The 21,870-nt window shown below is 35.4% G+C and overlaps 1 protein-coding gene across 5 annotated transcripts in view; it reads left to right on the top strand.

Moving 5' to 3' along the window:
* Positions 1-21,870, top strand: part of ATP8A1 (ATPase phospholipid transporting 8A1) — a 247,709-nt gene that overhangs the window by 52,856 nt on the left and 172,983 nt on the right. For 2 of the 5 annotated variants that reach the window (XM_019025804.4, XM_019025805.4), the window contains exons 6-9: positions 3,600-3,640; positions 9,756-9,829; positions 15,771-15,840; positions 17,618-17,745. In XM_019025804.4, coding sequence (XP_018881349.2) covers positions 3,600-3,640; positions 9,756-9,829; positions 15,771-15,840; positions 17,618-17,745 — 313 coding nt within the window. Of the gene's footprint in view, positions 1-3,599; positions 3,641-9,755; positions 9,830-13,217; positions 13,292-15,770; positions 15,841-17,617; positions 17,746-21,870 lie in introns of all 5 variants that reach the window. The other 3 variants (XM_055384700.2, XM_004038622.5, XM_055384701.2) reach the window with 2 other exon arrangements.

Here is a 21,870-nt window from a genome sequence, read left to right as displayed (position 1 = left end):
GGTGAGGATGGAGGGAAAGAGAATTCTAGGCATGGAAACATGTGCAAAGGATTTGAGACAGCAGAGAGCACGGTGCGCTCACTACAGAGGGCATAACGAGGGTGTGTTGGGAGTGACAAGAAGTGATGACAGGAAAGAGGCAAGAGCTGCTTCATAAAAGGCCTTGTAGATGTTTTGATTTATTTTTTGAGCCTAGGGAAGCCAATTGAAGAGTTCTGAGCAAGGGGTGACCCAAGTTTGTGTGTATGGACTGATACATAATAATGTGTAATTATAACATTTATGTAAAATCATCATAGATAATCCTTATAGCTACACTGTAGAAACTGAATTTGAAAGAGATTAAGAATGAATGCAGGAAACTAGCCTGAGGCTAATACAGACATCCAGTTGGGAGGGGGTGGTTCCTTGAACTAGGGGTGCTGATATTGGTGATGGTGGAGAAGATTTTTAAAATATTGGCAGATTTTGAGATGCTAAAGGCATAAAATCAACAGGAAGTTTTTAGTAGTAAAAATTATTCCAGAGTTTCAAAGGCATTTTTCTGTAAGAGTTTTAAAAGGGGATAAACAGGGAGGCATATGAGCATAATAAAACTGCCAAAAAATCATAATGCAGCATTGTTCACAAAGAGAAATTAAGTTGCGTCAAAAGCATTGCTACAGAAACAACAAAATAAAAGTTAAAAAAACTATACCCAAACTAATAAGTGAAGTAACAAAATTACAGGATGACAAGGTCATTCATTGTACAAAAATTTAATGCATTTCTAAATACTGCCAATGACTGGAAAATAGAATAAAAAATAACCCTCGTGAGATTAAGAAAAAAAATAAAATATCAAGAATTAAATCTAGTGAAAGACCCATTCACAGAAAACTACAAAACATATCCAAGAAAAATTAAGATGTAAATAAGTAGAGAAAGATAGCTTGTCCGTGAATTGGAAGACTTGAGACCCAAATCAAATTCCAGGAAGATAGTGTGTTCTCTGGAGCTTATTCATCCTGTGTAATCTGAAGTCTTAATCTTCATGTCAAATATCTTGATTTTAGAAATACTGGACACTTATAGTTTTTTTAAAAAAAAAAAACTAGGTATTACTATTGGGATAATTACTAATATGAGATAGGATCCGAAGGAAATAAGTGGCAATAAAGAGCTCTAGACACTATTGACCAGTTTTTCCTAAATTAATGCAAACTTATAGACCACTGACTCTGTCAGTTGATCTTGGGTGTAGTTGATTTGAACAGGACTTTACCATCTCTCTTTGTTACCATCTCTCTTATTATATTGTAGCCACTGGGTTACATAATTAAAGGGGAGCTCTCATTTATTTATTTATTTATTTATTTTAATTTTATTTTATTTTATTTTTGAGACGGAGTCTTGCTCTGTCACCCAGGCTAGAGTGCAGTGGCGTCATCTTGGCTCACTGCAACCTCCCCCTCGTGGGGTCAAGCCATTCTCCTGTCTCAGCCTCCCAAGTAGCTGGGACTACGGGTGTGTGCCACCATGCCTGGCTAATTTTTTTGGTGTTTTTTTTAGTAGAGACAGGGTTTCACCATGTTGGCCAGGCTGGTCTCGAATGCCTGACCTCAGGTGATCCGCTCACCTCGGCCTCCCAAAGTGCTGAGATTACAGGCGTGAGCTACTGTTCCCAGCCCTCATTTATTCTTTATGCTTTGTTACAACTTATTTTGAGGAACATACTGTTGGACTCCGGCAGAGACAGCACCTCTTGCTTTTCTACCAGAGGCTTTTTTGACTCCAGGTCAGAAACACCAAACCCCTACTGCTCCATGAGCAACATCGAGCAGGGGATTTACTCCTGGGATCAGTTTGGGTGAGCTCTGCAGGCATTAGAGTCTTGTGTTTCAGGATACAGTGATCAATTTAAGGTGCCTGTGCTTTAGATCCTTGGTCCGTAACTGTTTAAGCACTGTAAAAATTGGTATTTTAACTTCTGCGGTTAAGATATTGTACTGGAAATACTTTATTTGAGCTCTCTCTAGCTTGGAATTAAATGAAGTTGATTCACCAAAATGCACTGTGAGGTATTCATTAATTTGTTTTATAAGCATCTGAATGTCCTATATACCAAAAGTGCTGCAAGTACAAGTAATAAAAAAAAAATGGCTAAGACATAATGTATGTGTTCAGGGAATTCAGAAACACAGATAATATTTTAATTTAAATAATTTATATTGTGACACTGATTTCAAAACATTTTTGTTTTTAATTAATATTAAATTTGCTATTTAACATTTTGGGGATTATTATTGTTATCGCTTTAGAGGGTTCAGGCTTCATCTATCCCAACATCAAAAGAAACTGAATCTGTTTTTGTACCTATAAATTACGCATTTTGCAAATACTTACTGAGTAGCTACTGTGTGCCAGGTACTGTGCTGTTTCCAGGGAATATAATATTAAAACAAATATTAAATGCTTTTCCCTCATGGAATTTACATCTGGATAATTTGTTGATGGGCCTTGACGTATATCTCTCCCTAAGTACTAAGTGCTGTGCCGGCTACCTCACATACTCTCTTATCCTGTTTTATTTTTATTTTTTGGTGTTTATTAGCATACTCAGTGTTATAGCACAGACAACATCACAGGAAAAATAAATTATACTGGATAACCCTACTGATGTGAAGCAGTAGCGAAACCCTAAGAAATACCTACCCCCCATCATAATTTAATAGTAGCCTCTTCTTTTGCCTTTTTTTTTTCTTTTCAGAAAACCAAATATAGAAAATTTGGATTTTTAGGGCCAGGTGTGGTGGCTCACGCCTGTAATCCAAGCACTTTGGGAGGCTGAGGCGGGCAGATCACTTGAGGTCAGGAGTTCGATACCAGCCTGGCCAACATGATGAAATGCTGTCTCTACTAAAAATACAAAAATTAGCCACACATGGTGGTGCATGCCTGTAGTCCCAGCTACCTGGAAGGCTGAGGCAGGAGAATGGCTTGAACCTGGGAGGCGGAGGTTGCAGTGAGCCAAGATTGTGCCATTGCACTCCAGCCTGGGTGACAGAGTGAGACTCCATCTCAAAAAAAAAAAAAAAAAAAAGAAAAGAAAATTTGGGTTGTTTTTGCTTTTTGTTGCTGTTTGTTTTTTTGCATTAATATAAACCTAAAGGTACAAATTCTTTCTCTGTTGGCTTTATGTGTTAAATTTTTACTATTAGAAATCTATTATTCTGTGCTTGTGATTTTTCTTTTTAAACATTGCTACTCTTGTAGCATCTGAAATGTTTTTAAGCTTGTTGCTTCCTTTTTCACATCATTTTTGTGGCTTTCTCCTCCACTGAGCCCCATAGTTCCTCTACGTGCTAAAGAAAGCCCTTGGTAACACCAATCAGATGCTCTCTGTTAGTGATGTTGTTGTGGGAGCTAAAATATACATTAGTTGTTTCTAATTTTTGTGTAAGTTTACATATTCTTGCTATCATAGTTAGAATTTTAACCTATAAAAATTGCTACTAGTTATTTTGACTGAAGCTATTCGTTTAAAATGATTATTTCATCAGAAATGGCCTTTTCATAGTAAAAAATGTTGTTTAAAATGTCACCTTTTCTCTTTCCAGTTTTGAGAAATGGTGCTTGGGAAATTGTCCACTGGGAAAAGGTATGCACTGATTTTTATTTTGTTCCAGGAGAAGAAATGCATAGCGGTGTACTCTAGTATATATAATTTTTTGTATAATATGAGCAAATGTGAAGAATTTTACTAATATAAAAGCTATTTAGTAATATAAACATGCATGGCATCTTCAGTCACATTCATTTAATATTTCTGCTGTATTATAGAAAGACTTATTTTGAAAAATATCTAGAACTTTTTGTTTTTTTCATAGTATATTTTGAGTACTGTTATCATAGATTTTATTTAACCATGAACTGTTTTGTGTTGTAATTTTTTGCTTTACTCACCTACTGTCCAAGTAAAAATAAGAATTTGAGTTCTGATGTTTTACTTCTGCATATTTTACTTCAAATTCATATAGTGAGACTAATTACATTTGCTTACCACTAATTCCTTTAAAACAAAAATCTTACAAATTAAACATTGTCTTCTAATGAAATCAGTTCTTTAACATCAAAGATTAATTTGTTTATAGGACCTCTAACATGGCAGTTAGTAGGTTAAGTCATAATTTAACAAATGTTATTCAGGTGTTTATTCTTTTCAGACTTCACTTTCAAAAGGTAAGCAATTATTATTAGTTCTCCCTTAGTTCTGGAAGAAGGTTTAAAATCTAGTCATCCACAAATGAATAGCTTTGGTAACTTGGTAAAAGACTTTTTGGAGTCTGAGCCACTCTTCTTAGGGCACTTTATTTCCTGGGATTGCCAGGACATTAGAGGTGTATCTCACAGGACAGTATTTCGCTAGGACAATCGAAGTGTAACCAACAGTTTATTTGCACTCCAGTACTTCCCAGCTAGTTGAAGTCCATGCCCTTGATTCTACCTTGTCATGGTCATCTTGTATTTCTGCAGGGGATATCTTGTACCCCCCAATTAAAAATTAATTAAATTTCTGTTGATTTTCAATCAGTGGCTAGAATAGAGACTGACATCTCCTCTTTCATATAGTTGAAAATTTACCCCTATTTTTTCTTTGGTTTTTGACATGAGAGCAACAAACGGGAAAATACCTTGGTTGTGTTTTATTTCTGTAATAGGAATCTCTTTTTCAGAAGAAAAAATAAAAATGCTAAAAGCAATTTCAAAATAAGTTTCTTTTCTACTCTTTTCTGGCACCTATGGAATTAAACATTTTAGAAAGAAGACAGGTAGGATATAATCAAGTATGATAAGTTGAATTTTATTACAAATATTATTTTACCTAGGGTTGTCAGTGTAGTTAACACAAATATGCATGCTAATAAATAACCTAGGCTGCTTGCTCAGAAAATAAACAGAAAGTCAGGAGATAATAATGTACTACTTCACTCTAAACCTTTAAAATGTCTTATTTTCCTAATAAACAATCATTATTTCAAGATTGTGCTAACCTACCTGGATTATTGTAATTCTTACTTTTCCTATTTTTGACAGACAAATCACCAGCCAGGATTACCCATAATAATAGCATTTTCAGTCATCTCACAGGTCAATGGCACACCTAACCTAGGCATCCCATTTTGAGATAAAGAAGGACAGAATTTAAAGTGTTGCCAAAAGTCATCCAGCCCAAAAGAGCTGAAGTTATTTAATAATTAGAATTATAGAAGTAATTAGAATCACTAAAAGTTGGTTCAGTGATGAAATCATGATAAATATTCAAAAATTAACGTCATTCTTAAGTTGGCAGTATCAAGTTTGAAAATAAAGTGAAGAAGAGGTCTCATTCCCAGTGGCCTATGGGAGGCCTACAAGTAAATTTAACGTTATGTGTATGACCTTTGTAAAGAAAGCATCCAAACTTTGATATTCAAGATTCATGCAAATTTACAAGTATGTCATATTCCCAGAAAAATTAAAAGTGAAATATCACTTGTTCCAAATTATGAAGTAATATAATCCCAGGGAAATTATTATATTTTCCTCAAGAATTGACTAAATTTTTCATCTGATTTGCAAAAATAAACAGTTAAGAAAGTAGAATACATTTTGGAAAAATGAACAGTGTGCAAAGATTACAGGTGAAATGGAAAGCAGAAGTTATTAAAATACTGTGGTTTGCAAAAATAGACATTGATGAGTAGAATAACATAGAGCAGATTTAAGTAGTATAGAATAAAATATAGTGCCCTGAAATAAGGCCTGTTTAATATTTGAAAAAGGAGGCAAAAATTATTTTTTAAAGAATTGCTATCACAGATTAGCAGTTTTAAGAAATAGCATTTGAATATTTATATCTAAGTCACAACCTATGCTAAAATAAATGTCAACTGACTAAAAGAGTTAAATGTTAAAATGTTGTTTTTAGAAAACGTACAAATAGAATAAAGGCCTTAATAAATATTTGAAGAAGAGCAATATCTCAAAATCTATGGAATTAGATTATATAAATTTTAAAACAAATACACAACAAAAACTGCCACAAATAAGTAGGCAGGCTATGTGAAATATTTGCACCAAATAGGACAAATGATTAAGATCATTGTTATATAAATAAAACTTGACAGTAAACCAGAAATATGATAATTGACCAGACTCAGTATAATATTCAACCTAATAAAATTTGCAAATTTAAACCATATTGAAGTTTCATTTGCTACCTGTTCAATAAATAAAAACAAACATTTCAGATTTATTTTTATGAAATATTTTATTTACATACTATTGTGAACGAGCAGTTTGGCTATTTATATTGAGAACTGTGAAAACGGGATTCTGGAAATTTATCCCAAGAAAAGAATCTTAAAGTTGGAGAATATCTCCAAGTGTATAAAAATGTTTATTGTAGCATTATTTACTTATAATAGCAAAAAACTAGAACATATGGAAATGCAACAATAGGGACAGTTTTATAAATTATGGCATTTTATACTCATATATTTTGTGACAAGTAAAATCTGTAATGTCACATGGTGTAGCAACACAGAAAAAATTATACTATTCATTGAACAAGTGTTTATTGAGTGCATATGCCAAGCAGTGAGCTTAAAGCAGCAAGCAAGACAAGTAAGGGTTCCTGTATCATAAGATATAATCATAGGTGAAAAAAAATAGTACTATGTACACTGAAATACTGGCTTTGTAAATCGTTTATTGAACAAGTGAACAGGCACAAAAGTAGCCTTACTTGTTGGGATAACAAGATTTTGAGGCAAGTCTTTTCTTTGCCTTATATGATATTTAGTCCAATTAAAAATAAAATCAATAAACCAAAACCAAGAGTGTCATCTACATGCCAAGGTAATATGATAGACCTTAGTGTAAATGGGCTTTACTTCAGGGCTCTTTCTCTGCCTTTCTAAATGTGTGGCTACTGTGGTTGCTCTTTAATGATCCTCAAAGGACCTACAAATTTGCCTAGCATGCATCTAATCATTCACAGCTGGGCAGACTTCAGATCTCAGATATTAGTGGTTTATCTCTCCAGTTACTGCCCTGAAACCTTTTCCCTGTTGCAAAAGGTTAACTTGCAGATACATAGTTTTAAAAGAAAGTATGGTAATCACAAAGCCCTACACAAGGAACTACATTGTGACTCCTGAACGGTAAGCTGCTGGCTTCATTGCTCTTGCCACAGATTATTTCTTTACAATGAGGTGCAGCTAACACTGTTCACAGGTTTTTGAGATGTATGCAGGTGGAGAATTTAGCCAAAGAATCTTGGAATCAACATATTCTTCTGGCTTATTAAGGAAGCATGGTGGGCTGTATGCATGTGTAAAAGTTACTCTGTAAAGCCACTTTAATGCGTGAAGCTTCCACCACAATATGTATTTCTTTTTTCTTTTCTTTTCTTTTTTTTTTTTTTTTTGAGATGGAGTCTTGCTCTGTTGCCCAGGCTGGAATGCAGTGGCGCAATCTCGGCTCACTGCAACCTCCACCTCCTGAGTTCAAACGATTCTCCTGCCTCAGCCTCCTGAGTAGCTGGGATTACAGGTGCCCGCCACCATGCCCAGCTAATTTTTGTATTGGTAGAGATGGGGTTTTGCCATGTTAGCCAGGCTGGTCTTGAATTCCTGACCTCAGGTGATCCGCCCGCCTCAGTCTCCCAAAGTACTGGGATTACAGGTGTGAGCCACCACGCCCAGCTAATAGTTGGATTTTTAAATCAGGCTATTGCAGTCTGATAATCTTACTATTTTACATAATCCTTGATGTTGCAAATATGAGTGACTTCAGAAGGCTGTAGGTAGTGGACTGAAAGCCCTAAACATTTCCTTAACTTTGGCATTTTGGGGACTAAAATTGCTTTATCATGACATTCCTCCAATTAGAATATGTATGATTAAAGCATTTTTGTCATCTTGACTTTCTTTTCTTGGTTCCCTCTTATGCACACACTAGGCTGGAAGGGGAATGCCGTATTAGGAGCTCAGAATCCAAAAGGAAAGACAGGTGTTTGGATGTCTTTTGAGAAATTGATCTTAAACATAGACATTCTAAGGAGTTAAGTTCCCTACTTTCCTTACAGTAAAGAACTTTAGCAGTCATTGATTTAGCATGCTTTAGTAAGAACTTCAGCATTTAGTAAGCCCCTGGTTTTCCCAGGCCACTGGAGTACCATATAAATTGTTACTATTTTATTGAGTTTAGGAACCACAAGCCCTTCTTTTGTCTTAAAATGAGTAAAGATGTTGGAAAGCAGCACAATCAATTAGGGATTTGTTTAAGTCTGACTGTTAGACTCTAACACGATAGTGTAGAGGACGTGATTCTGATTTTGTGAAGCACATAGTTGAATTTAAGAGGAAACATTAACATACAGGAGGTGATTAAAGAAAATTAAATGGTAACCTGGATGCATTCTAAGTGCCATGATTTCAGAGAATTTACATTTTATTATCTTTCTCAGTGAGTGTAATCACAGTACCATCACAGCACATTATTTTAAGGACCAGTTTACATTTATACTTGCAGTTTTTAATTTTTCCTCTTTGCCCTTTTTTGAGGTAGGGGGTGTTTGATTCCAAGATCCCTGGTAATTTGCCAGTTTCAGCTAGTCCAACTTTCAGATTTCAGCTGAATTATTTTTTGAATCAAGGGACCCAGAACTTAAGCATACATGTCATAAATAAAAAGACAATACCCCTGCCCCAACCTTTTCTAACCTCTTCTTTTGGTAAATAATAGACCGCAGTGGGCTGCCTCTGCAGTAATTTCTTCTTATGATTCCCACAAAAGACACTGTTCTGTTCTTACCCTCATAGTGTTATTTTAGAGTTCAAGGAAAAGTAGGGAGAGGGAAGAACAAACAGGCTTTAATTTAGAAAGTCTTTTTTTTCCATCTATTAAGTATTGAAATTCATGTTTAGTCTCATTTGTCTACTAAGAGGTCAACTTTCATTATGTAAAGGGAGCGGCTAACAATGTAACTTGGTCAACTCAGTTAAGCCAAGTTGTTGCTTAGTTATTGTATTGTTTGCCAAAAGCTATATGACACATCTGTCACTTAAATTACTGCTATCAGTTTTTGAAAATAGTATATCTTTGTCTTTATGCCGGGCTTAGAAAAATGCTAAGAGGTAGTACAATGAAGAGATTAATTTTTAATTTAAAATACATTGATAGTTTCACAAAATTATGCAAAATCAGGATTTGCAGACAGTCAAATGTGGATTTGAGTCTAAGCTCTTCAACTCCCCATGATCTTGAGCAAAAATCTCAGAATCTCAGACTCATTTTCTTTCTCTCCAAATGATAAGTTATAAGCAATACTTGTTTCACAAGCGTTATTGTGAGGAGCAATTATATATGATAGCGTCTCCAATTGCATTGAGATTTTCTTCAATAGGATAAAGATTTATATTGGTAAATTCCTCCTTTATATTTTTATGTCAGAGAGGATATGAGAAGTTAAGGTGTCAATTAAGTGGATAGAATAGATTGATTTTCTCAAGATAAGTTATATATCCAATATACAATGTTCATTTTTTTTAAAGGATTCCTCCAACCCTGGTCTCACTCCTAGATAATTTTCTTCCATTTTGTGAAGATAAGTGGTTCTTGTTTGCCGATAACCATTTTTACTGTATTCTGTGCTTTTTTACAATGGGTTGTATATTTGTAACTGTCTTTCAATGCAGATAATTAACCAATTCCCAGTTTTCTTTCAGGTAAATGTTGGAGATATAGTTATAATAAAAGGCAAAGAGTATATACCTGCTGACACTGTACTTCTCTCATCAAGGTAGAGATGCCTACTGATGCTCAAACAGTGTAGAGGATGGTTTCTCTACCCTGCATTGACCTTGTGATTTCTCCAAGGAAATAAGGAATAAACGAAGAATTTAAAACCTCTCTAATAATTTTTATTTAAACATTTAAAAAATTGATTGGACTTAAAGGGCTCTTTCATGTTTGCCATATAGAATAAGTGATAGGTACTATACTTTATCATTCAAATATAATTAAGAGTCTACTCTCCCTCTGGATCTATCCAGATCTTTTGTGGGGATCATAACTCTTTTAAGATTTCCTGTCATTTATTTTATATAATACATGGATTGGGTTCTATTGATATTTTTTATCTTTCAGTCCTTGTTCATCATAAATCCCTACAAAGTTTCTTGATTATTATGATGGAATGGTATAAAAAATGGATGAATGATTCTTTTTGCCATTATGCCTTTTGAAATGCCATACTCTTCCAACAGAAAAGTACTTTGCTCTTTCTTTTAAGTTCTTTCAGTTACTTAATTAAAATAATTTTCATTTTACTCATATTTTAATCATGAATTAGTATTCAGAACATATGGCACTGTTACTGTTTAAAGAATGTGACTTTCAAATGGTTTTAGGTTTAAAAACTTTAAACTAGTCCTATTTTAAATTAAGAAAAATTGTTTTTAATATTTTAGAGGTTGTTTATCATCATTTCCTTGGACAGTTTTATTTGTAAATCCACATATAAATATGGACAGTGTCCTTTTTTCAAAATTTATTTAATCAGGTCATCATTTAAAGTGATTCGATTCATGACAAGTTAGTGAAACTTAACTGAACAAATAAAAGTTTTTATACTAGATATTTATAGAAGTAAGTCTACAACCAATTAAAGTAACTGCGGGTAGTTATATTTCTATAATTTTGTGCCATGTACCTATAGGTTTTTGTTTTCAGAAAAAATAATATAGATGTTTTCAAATCACCCCTTCTGTTCTTAGTTTACTTTGCTTATAACTTTATCAGGATAAATCTCTAAAACTGAGTGAAGCTAACCGTCCATTCTTGGCGTCTTCAGAATTAGCTTGAGGGAGAGCTTATTGTCATTGTCTCTGGTTCTAGGTAGTATCAGGCACTAGAAAGAGCTCTCCTTAGGGAGTGAAAAGCCAGGATTCTTATTCTGATTTGGTGATTTTGAACCAACTGCTTAATCTCTCATGCCTTGATTTCACATCTTTTATATTAAGATGGATTAAATGGTCAAATTCTAATATTCCCCAATTCTTTTTGTTTAAATTGATAAGCTTTAAGAGTACCTTACAGAATGGTGTCCATTCAGTTTTACTAAGTAAAAATGTGATGAATGTATTGGACAGTTGGCCATCTGAATGTTTGACAGTCTTGTGCTGCATAACAACATTTTGGTCAATTACGAAACACATATACAACGGTGGTCCCATAAGATTATAATGGAGCAGAAAAATTCCTATTGCACAAATACTTACTATTGTGTTACTGTTTCTTTACACTATTCCATACAGTAACATGCTGTACAGGTTTGTAGCCTAGGATCAATCTGCTATACCATATGGCCTATAGACTATACCCTCTATGATGCTCACACAGTGACAAAAATGCCTAACAATGCATTCCTCGGAAGCTACACCTGTCATTGTCACGTGACTGTATATAAGTTCAAAATGATAGTAACACCTTCTAACAATTTGTTAAAGTATTGTTTTCCCAATTAAACTCTTAGAGACATAATTATAGAATGAATCATATAGGCTGAACCGTTAAATACAATTTTTATTTTTGATGCTCAAAAATGTGAAGATAATCGACTATACTGCCCTGAATTTGTATTTAATTTTAAGTTGGAAATTTTCAAAATCTTTGCCGTCTGACTCTATCCAACTTCAGAAACTCCCCAGCAAGCTACTTGTATTTCTTAAACTTTAGACCACTTTTACAGAATTTGTTTTATAAGCATTAAAAACACTTACTGGTGGCTATGAATTTCAATTTATCGAAACAGTTTCTGTGTCTTAATATGGTCTCCACAGCGATTAACTTCCTCCAAGATTATATTTTTAAAAGATTATCTGATTCATTGCTTTTTGTTATTGAGTAGAATTCAAAATAAAAGCTGTGCTGTTAGACATTTCAATCCATGTAGCAGAGTACCACCTTTCAGTATTTTTTTTCCTCAAAGGGTTTTAGCATTACTTAGCTCCTTTGAATCTACATTAACCTCATGAAATAGGTAGTGGTTGTTTAATCATTTAACTGAAAGAGAAATTTTGACTTTAGGTAATGACTAAGTCAGGGTTGGAATACTCCTAATTTACTATCTTCACACTGTCCACTATCAAAAGAAGTACATGATGATTTTTACCCGCAAGTGAGCAAACACTTAGCAGTAAGAGTAAACAACTGTTTATAATATTTTAATTTTCAATTTTTTAAATTTTTAATTACTAAGAGTACATCTTCTGTGAGGTAGTTTGAAATTAAAGCATGAACATGGTTGAAAGTTACTGTGTTTCATAGGCTTTCATTTTGAAATGAAACAGATTTTAGCATTTAATAAATAATGAATACATTTATGTGTTAAGAAAGTATAAAGTAAGGTAAAATAAGCTGTTAATTCAAGTCCGTATTCTCGGCATGTCTATTTCATACCCTCTCTGAAAAAATTTCTCTGGATTCAAAGGCTTACCCTTCCAAAACAATGCATTATCTAGACTTCATTAATTGCTAAGTAACTCAAAAGGCTACAGTTATGCCTTCTGACTTCCTAAGGCATAACTGCAAATCTTCCTAAGGCATAATGCAAAGCTGACTTCTTTGCAGCTTTGCATTAAAGTTAGTAAGATATTTATTCAATTAACTTTAAAAATATTTTGGAGTCAGAACATTTTTGATAGTTTTTTTTTTTTAAGTGGGGCAGGGACTAGTATACTTTTTTTTTCAAGACCCTATCACAACCCTAAAAAATAATTTTCATTATTATTTTCTTCCTTTTTTGGTACAAGTGGACATACAGTAGATGGCATGAGGTTGAGAAATTTGAGAAAGAAAAATCTAGACTATAATGTAGTTCTCTATAAAATATGCTTTAATTTGATAAGCTTATGAGTAAACTTTTAAAAATTAAGTTTTCACACTAAAACTTTAAATTGGGCTTAAAAGCAAATAAATAACCCTCAAATATGAAATGTTTTCTTATGCCTTCAGACCTGATCAAAATAAGTTTTGAAAAAAATTGGCATTAGATGTTTTTATTAACATGTATTATTTCTATAATAATTTCGAACTTTCTGTCTCTTTTGTCCATTTGTTTGTTTTTTTTCCTCTGTTCATTTTTTTTTTTTTTTGCCATTTTAATTATTTTATACTGGGACGTGTAGGTGGCAGTAGGGGAGATAGTGAAAGTGACCAATGGGGAACATCTCCCAGCAGATCTCATCAGTCTGTCCTCAAGGTTAGAACCACTGAGTCGTATAGGATGCGTGTATGTGGGTCCTCACCGTAAACCGGAGAACAGTTGCACCCAAATATGGTTGAGTTCTGTGTCTCTTCCTTTAAAACACAAACTTTTTATACTGCTTGGTGATGGACATTTCACAGATGTTTTAAAGGGATTTTTGAATACTATGTTGACTGATGCTTGTCCTTCAGCTGGGCAAATTGAACTCCTGTTGTTATCAATAGGAGTCTAAGAGGCATGACAGTAAAGGTAGATTTTAATTTCCTGTGCACCATTAATATATATTCGTATTTAATAACATGCCTAAGTACTAAGGCTTAATTTATTATCTCTCCGGGATATTATTTTGAATAATGTTAAGCTTTTCATGAAACAGTCATTGAAAATTGATTAGATTATAAACATGTCTTATTCTTGTATTTTAAATTTTTCTGTAAGTTCTGTAAAATCCTTCCAGCGGTTGTGACTATAATTTGGGCTCATAGGGTTTATAGAGGACCCCCTGCACAAAGCTGGATGTTGCACATTTTGTACCGCATGCTTTGGGATCGACTTTTATCCCACTTGTATCTAGTGACAAAGTGCACGTTACTGTGATCAATTTCAGCTGTCTACTAGTGTCTGTATTGTGATATGCATCTTGTTTCATTTTTCACTTACTAATCAAAAAGCCTGCTTTGCCTCTCTTGACTAGTTTGTGTTTTAGATGTCATCATAATTTGCTGAAATATTTATGATCTAGCATGATTCCTTATCTGAGACTTCTTGCTGCCTTTTCACAGCACTATTAAGAATTGCTTCAGTAACTGCTGTCCTAAGTGATTGTTGAGAATGTTCTGAATTTCGATGCTTATTTTATTACCCCAACTTCGAATAGAACTTAGCCATTTGAACTTCCTAACTTCCTAGCCATTTAAAGACCTAGATAAGTTACTTTATGCAAAAAAAAAGTAGAATTAGAACATTATTCTAATCGTCAGAATATGGAATCAACATTGTCATTTAGTATTTTCTTTGTCATCGTGCTTCTATATTATCAGAAGGTGTGTTTTATAAATTCATAAACTATGTTTCAAATGTATACATAAGTAAATTACAAATTTCAAGCAATTTCCAGAGCCAAATTGCTATTATGACAGTGATTTTAAAAATAAAATTTTGAATAAGTTATAGAGTGAGAATATAAATATTGAAGGACTTAATTTTGGGGAAAAGTAGCAGCTTTTACGAAAGAAAGCTCATAGGGTAAATTGAAGAACCTGCAGAGCTACTTTAAAATGAATCAGTAAAATATTTTTGATTAATGTCTATGTGTTTAAGCAATTTTCACAAATCTTCGGGCCACAAAATTAAGCTACATGCCCATTTCTGAAACTAGGAATAGTCTGTTTTGCACATGTACAAATTGGAAGTTGATTAGAAAATTCCAGATGTTTGTAATTTGTAAATTTTTTTCTTTCTAGCTTTGAGTACACATGCTTATAAGAGATTACATTTATAATACTTATGTGATATTCGTAAATTAAGCCTATTATATAACCAAGAATTAATCAGATTAGAATGCTTTTCTTTAGAATTAAGGATCAGATTATACAGTTGGGCTACAAACTTACATGTCTGTAGTTGCTGGGCAAGTCAAATCAGCATGTGAAAGGGAAAGATAAGACAGTCTGGGCTGTGGTGGTGTGATAAAACTGGAGAACATGGACCCCTTGGGCCAGCTGCCACACACCAGATTTTACTAAGACACACTGGTGGGGAACCCACGAAGTGCATCTTCTAGGTCAAGGAGCAATACGGCCTAGCTGACTGATTTTAGTTTTAGTTTTTACCGCTGTGAGAATCTCTCAAGCAACTTTAATAGGAGAGCAGGAGTGGAAAACATAGAGGGAGAAAGCTATATATCCACTTTCATTGTAAAATTTGTTCATATTTTTTTAAATAACCTTAAATTTAAATATTATGGTTTATGTGATCCTATTCATCATAGCTAAAAAGGGTAGTAAATGCAGGTTTGTAGAACTAGCAATCTGGAATTTTCTCATCAACCACTTTCTTAACCAATTTACATGCGTGCCATGAGCATGAAATCTCATGTGGTGTTTTTGAGCTAAAGATAAATCCGGACACAAAACTGCTTTACATTTCAGATACAGTCTGTGTTGTGTCTATGTGGATGAACAATTTAAATATAATGTGCAAATCTATTCATTTGCATTATCTTGAAGACCATTACTGATTGTTGTCAGGAAATTGCTTTTGGGTCCTTCTGGCTGAAAAGCTAATCCATGAGTTGTCATGCATGGGTTCTGCTTCACAGCATCTTGCTGTTAGAATGAAAATCATCAAGAAGCTAAGTAACTGTTACTTTGTCTAGAACGAAAGGCTTTAGTGAGTCTGAGCATTTAAATAAGTTATTATTATGCTTTTCTTCCCCCACTAAATCTTTGTGCTTCTCAACTCCAAACTACAGTGAGCCCCAAGCCATGTGCTACATTGAAACATCCAACTTAGATGGTGAAACAAACTTGAAAATTAGACAGGTAAGATCTGATACAAGTATATATATAATCACTGCTATTTTATTACATGGAATTAAGAGCTTCTTTCTTTGTGTTATTGTCTTGAAGTAATCTGTCCTATTGCAAATATGTTCCCATGGAACCACAACAAAGAGGTTTTATAAACTGGTATTGTTAAGTATTATGGAAGATTCTGATGTATTTGTCTGGTTAAATATGATCTATCTTATAGATACTATTTGTAATATTTTTAATTATGTAATAGCTAACACTCAGATAATAGTAGTTCTAAGTGCTTTGATATGTTTTAACTTTTTCCTATTCACCTGGTTCAAATTATAATTTGACTTTGCCATGTTAAAAAGCTGTACAAGGGCCGGGCGCGGTGGCTTACGCCTGTAATCCCAGCACTTTGAGAGGCTGAGGCAGGTGAATCACAAGGTCAGGAGATCAAGACCATCCTGGCTAACACGGTGAAACCCTGTCTCTACTAAAAAAGTACAAAAAATTAGCCGGGCATGGTGGCGGGCGCCTGTAGTCCCAGCTACTCGGGAGGCTGAGGCAGAAGAATGGCGTGAACCTGGGAGGCGGAGCTTGCAGTGAGCCAAGAATGCGCCACTGCACTCCAGCCTGGGCGACAGAGCGAGACTCTGTCTCAAAAAAAAAAAAAAAAGCTGTACAAGGATGGGCACAGTGGCTCACACATGTAATCACACTTTGGGAGGCTGAGGCAGGAGGCACGAGGTCAGGAGTTCAAGACCAGCCTGACCAACATGCTGAAACCCTGTCTCTACTAAAAATACAACAAGTAGTCGGACATGGTGGCATGTGCCTGTAATCCCAGCTCCTCAGGAGGCCAAGGCAGGAGAATCGCTTGAACCCAAGAGGCGGAGGTTGTAGTGAGCCGAGATCATGCCACCACACTCCAGCCTGGGTGACAGAGTGACACTCCATCTCAAAAAAAAAAAAAAGAAAAAAAGCTGTACAACAAGCTCCCACACACAAGTTTACTACATAAGCTCCATTGTACACCCCTGAACCTAAAATAAAAGTTTTTTAAAAAGCCATCCTTTCTATTGCCGTTCAAAAACTCTCACTCGTCTTACTCATCTTGGGGAATAGTTTACATTTCTATATTTACTTTTCATATCGTCTCAAGCAAAAATAACTAAAGTTTTTAAAGTTTTAAGAGGGACTTTAAAAATATATGCCTTTGGTTTCTAGATGAATGATGAAAATGACATTTGGGAGGGTTGGGATGTGTTGGAACTAGATCATCACAGAGGGCCTGGACCCAGACTGCCACTGTGTGAGGGGCCCTGCTCAGTGACAGCTGCTTCTGGTTGGCCAGAGGGAAAACCTGTTTTGGAGTTTCCCTTCTCTGGAATAAAAAAAGAGAAACAAAGCTATGTTCTTTGAACACAGATTCCATCCATTTTTCATCTTGTTTAGATTCTGAAGACAGACTCAGACTGTATAGTGCTAAATATTACTTTTATTTTCACAAGCAAATGGTTCTTTGGGGACTGACTTCAAATTATCTTTGTAGACTAGCTTATAGTCTCCTAAATATATTTAAGAACTCTCATAAAGGTGCCCTATTCTTGTGCTAAAAACCTGTGCTCAAGTCAGGGAGGAAGGTATCTCTTAATTATGATTTGACAGAGTAGGGGAGAATTGCTTATAAAAATAATGGGATCCCTTAGATCTTAAGACTTGGATGAATTCAAAATTCCTCCTCTTTGCCCAGATACAACTTATTTAATATACTTTTTGCTTATTTAAAAATTCCAAACAGGGCTTACCAGCAACATCAGATATCAAAGACATTGACAGTTTGATGAGGATTTCTGGCAGAATTGAGTGTGAAAGTCCAAACAGACATCTCTACGATTTTGTTGGAAACATAAGGCTTGATGGACATGGGTATGTAAAATCCGTCTTTATAAAAACACAGAATCCACTGTGTCATAGTGTATTGCTGTGTCTTCCAAGTCTGGATACATATTATCTTCTTGTGTGCTAAGTTTGAGTACTCAAAACCCTTTTTAAAGCATTTTTATTCTGCCCTGAGTCCTTCTGTGAAGATGTTGAATCTTATCCATTCATGTAGTATAGCTGATGACTTCCCAGAGTTCCTGCCAATCTGGCTGGAGGATATTTTCAGAGATATTCCCAGCTTCTGGCACATTGTTTCGTGGGTAAACAATGGGAGTAAGAATTACCTGTGGCTTATTCTTTGGCCAAATACTCATGTTATAGGCTTAACTATTCAATCTGCATGGCCTGGGTCCTTTCCTGTGATCTTGAGATGCTTCAAGGAGTTCAGACTCTACCTTCAAGGGGTCTATTGTACTGGATAATTTATTGTCTCCTCCATGAAATTTCAAATGTTCTTTCTAGCCTGTGGTATTAATTATAGTCATCTCATCTCTTTTTGTTACCTGCTTCCTGCCTCTCTTGTTTCTTCTCTTCTACCCCTTCCCTCATTCATTCAACCAGTACATATTAAGCACCTAGTAAGCCAAGCCAGTTAAGGTGTTAAGGAGGCAACAGTGAACAAAGCAGATAAATATTCCTGGCCTTAAGCCTTCGTCTGTTCAGGCTGTTGTAACAAAATATCTTAGACTGGGTAATTTATGAATTACAGTAATTTATTGCTCACAGTTCTGGAAACTGGGGAGTCCGAAATCAAGGCACTAGAAGATTCAGTGTCTGCTGGGGCCTGTTTCTCATAGATGTCATCTAGTATGTGTCTTCACATGGTGGAGGCTCTCGGACCTCTTTTGTAAGGGCATGAATTCCATTCCCAAAGTCCCCACCTTCTGATACCACCACTTTGGGGATTCAGTTTCAACATGTGAATTTTGGGGAGACACAAACTTTCAGACCATAGCACCTTGTGAGCTTACTTTCTTGCAGTAAGGTAGGTAATGGCAAACATACAAACAATAAGATGATTAATAAGAAAAGTTTATACTATGTTAGAAAGTGATAAATGCTTTGGGAAAACAAATAGCACAGAATAAGGAAGATTGGGTGTCTTTGGAAGGGAACAACTTTTTGTTAGGGTGGTCACAGTTAGCCTCATTGAAAAGGTAACATTTGAGCAATGATGAGTGGGAGGTGAGGACGTTTGCCTTTTGAATATCTGGAGGAAGATAATTCCAGATGGAAGGAGTAGTCAGTGTAAATTATTAGTTCTATCATTACATGATCTTCAAGTGGAAAAGTGCCTGGAATAATTGTGGAATGTTAGGGCAGTGTGGTTGGAGTGCTATGATCAATGAAGAGAGTAATAGAAGAAGGGCCTAGAGAAAATAGAGGGCCAGATCCTATGGGCTTTGTAGGCCATTGTGAGGATGTTACTCTGAGTGAAATGGGAATTCACTGGAGGATTTTGAGGAAGAAAGGTCAGCAGTTCAGTTTTGGATTTTATAAGTTTGGTCCAAACAGAGATGTCCAGGAGGCTGTTGAATATATATCTGAAGTTTGGGACAGAAGTCTGGGTTCATGAGATATGTTTGGAAGTAAGTGGCATAGATATTTAAAGCCATGAGGATGGAAGAAATCACTGAGAATGAAAGGGTATAGACAGAAAACTGAAGAGACCCAAGAGCTATCCTGAGACCCTCCAACGTTATGTTGGGAAAGGCAAAGGCACTAGTGAAAGAGATGGAGACCAAGTTTATAGGATGGTAACCAAGAGAGAGTGAAGAAACTGTACCAAAGCAGGGGGACCAAAACTGAGTCTGACATTGCTGATGGTCAAGTACAATGAGACTGACCACTGACATATTTACGTTTAGCAAGTGGAGATCATTGAAATTGATTAGAACAGGTGCCTGATGATAGTGAGTTTGAGAAAATGGAAGAAGAGTTGAAAATAGCAAGTATAGACTTCTTTTTCAATGAGTTTTGTTGCAAAGAGAGCAAAGAAATGAGGCAGAAACTGGCAGAAAAGGTGAAGTCTTTCCTGCTTCCCTTCTCCCCTCTTTTCTTCTTCTCCATTCCCTTCTTTCCCTGCTTCCCCTACATTATGGTATACCTTATCTCCCAGGCATTGTAGTGGCCAACTAAATGTTGGCTAAATATACTAGTTGAACTCAGCAGCCTGAGAGAATGTTTTTGGTGTTTTCATTATTTTGTAATTGCATTATTAGAGTGTTTGAATTCCAAAGGACATTTGAAGTATACCCTGAACTGTCATCCTCATTCAGATCCTCCAAAAGCTTTCCTGTAATCCGTGAAGTAATTATATGTTGTTCTAAATTTTTCACAGAGTGATCGTTCCATGAACATATGGTTAAAGACTAATGATAGATTTGGCCATTTATACCAGTATTGTTTCTATAGTCTGACATTCCTAACTGGCCAGCTTCCATGTCTTAACAGTTTTCTGTCAAATTGTTGCTGAGCAAATCTATGCTGTGAAGGAGAAACTTTGTATGATGGTGCCAAGATTCAAGGTACAAAGAGAATTTATATAATATGCTGTATTTCATGGGAAAGATAGAAACAGATTTTCAAGACCTTTGTATCTGTGGCACTTTTGGGGTTTACAGTGATTACCGAAAGCTCTTGGAGACCCTTTGGAATGAGTATACTTTTTTGCCTTTAAGGATGAGGGTCATAGTCTAATGCCAGAAGCCTTGGAACACCAGCTCTGATGAAAACTAACTAATTCTTCTTGAGTCCTTGTAATTGAAAAGTGGTATGTTTTGCTTTTGAAGAGTTTGTGTCTAATTCCGGTCAATCCACACCACCACTGCTGAGGTGACAGTTGCCATATTATACCCCATCGGCTGGGTAAGGAACAGTTGTCACATGTGTGTCCCAGAGCATAGTGCAGCTTCCCAAGAAGTTATTGGAAACCCACTTTAGGCCCAAGGCCCCTTTCAACTCTGAAATGCACCCTTAATCTTGATATATACCAGAGGGGTTTCCTTCCAGACAGGTCCTAAAGGCATGCTATTGTACATAAAGAATGAGAGTTGCAGTTGCTTTGTTCTTTCTCTAAATTGGAATACAGTATTTCGTAAGGATTCATTCAAGTGCTATTGTTACCTACCCATCTGGATTGATTTTACCTGTGTCAGTAGAATTTGTGTGGTTCCTGAATGTCCAAGGCCCAAGCTGCTACTAGCCTTCCAAGCCTACTGGGCCAGAGCAGCTCACCAGAAATGAAGACCTCAGCCTCGCTTTGCCTCCACTTACAAAGAAGTTCTGTGTTGTCTGTTGACTTTTCTTGTGGAATTGTTTCCTCCTTTTTCCAGAATTTTTAAATATATTTTTCTTTATATTTGACCTTTTTTCTCTTATTAAAATGAAGACTTGGTAGTAGTAATCCATGACCCATTAAAATTTATGTATTACATTTTCCTCAAGAACTCTAGTATTGTGGTGGCTTTGTTCCTTCTTATGTCCCTGTGTGAGTTGTATCATCTAGTAACCTACCATAGTGGGTAGCCTTGTGAAAAATCCACAAAAATACCAACTGGGACCTTATTCATGAAAAATGTGGCTTAAATGATAAGGAATGAACAGCTCCAAAATGCTTACTATTCATTGGAAATTTATTCACAATTCTTGGGAAACCAATCTTCAAATACTATAAAAATGAATGTTCTAGAGGTTTTAAGTACAGGGACTTGTCTGTAGGGGGTCAGGGCTGGCAATGCAAATAAGTGGTGAGATCTGTGTATTTATCTTAGGAATTTTTTTGCACCTTTATTATGTACAAAGCTATTTTTAATTTGGGTGGGGGCGGGGGGAGAGACAGAGTGTGTGGGGGGTGGGTGTGTGTGGTGTGTGTGTGTGGTGAGGCTGAGGTGAGTAGACAGATTCCTTATCCCCATCACTTCCTAACACTTTTAGAAATCTAAATGGACTTATTTAGGAAAAGTTATAAATAGTTGTGTAAATAAGCCTCTGAATTCCAAAACATTACCTATTATTTTGGTTAATGTATTAGGTTGCTCAGGCTGCCGTAACAAAACACCACAGACTAGGTGGCTTTAATGATGGAAATTTATTTTTCTCACATTTCCA

Source organism: Gorilla gorilla, chromosome 3 (assembly GCF_029281585.2).
Source record: "Gorilla gorilla gorilla isolate KB3781 chromosome 3, NHGRI_mGorGor1-v2.1_pri, whole genome shotgun sequence".
Classification (NCBI taxonomy): Eukaryota; Metazoa; Chordata; class Mammalia; order Primates; family Hominidae; genus Gorilla; species Gorilla gorilla.
This window is presented reverse-complemented; position numbering and strand designations above follow the sequence as displayed.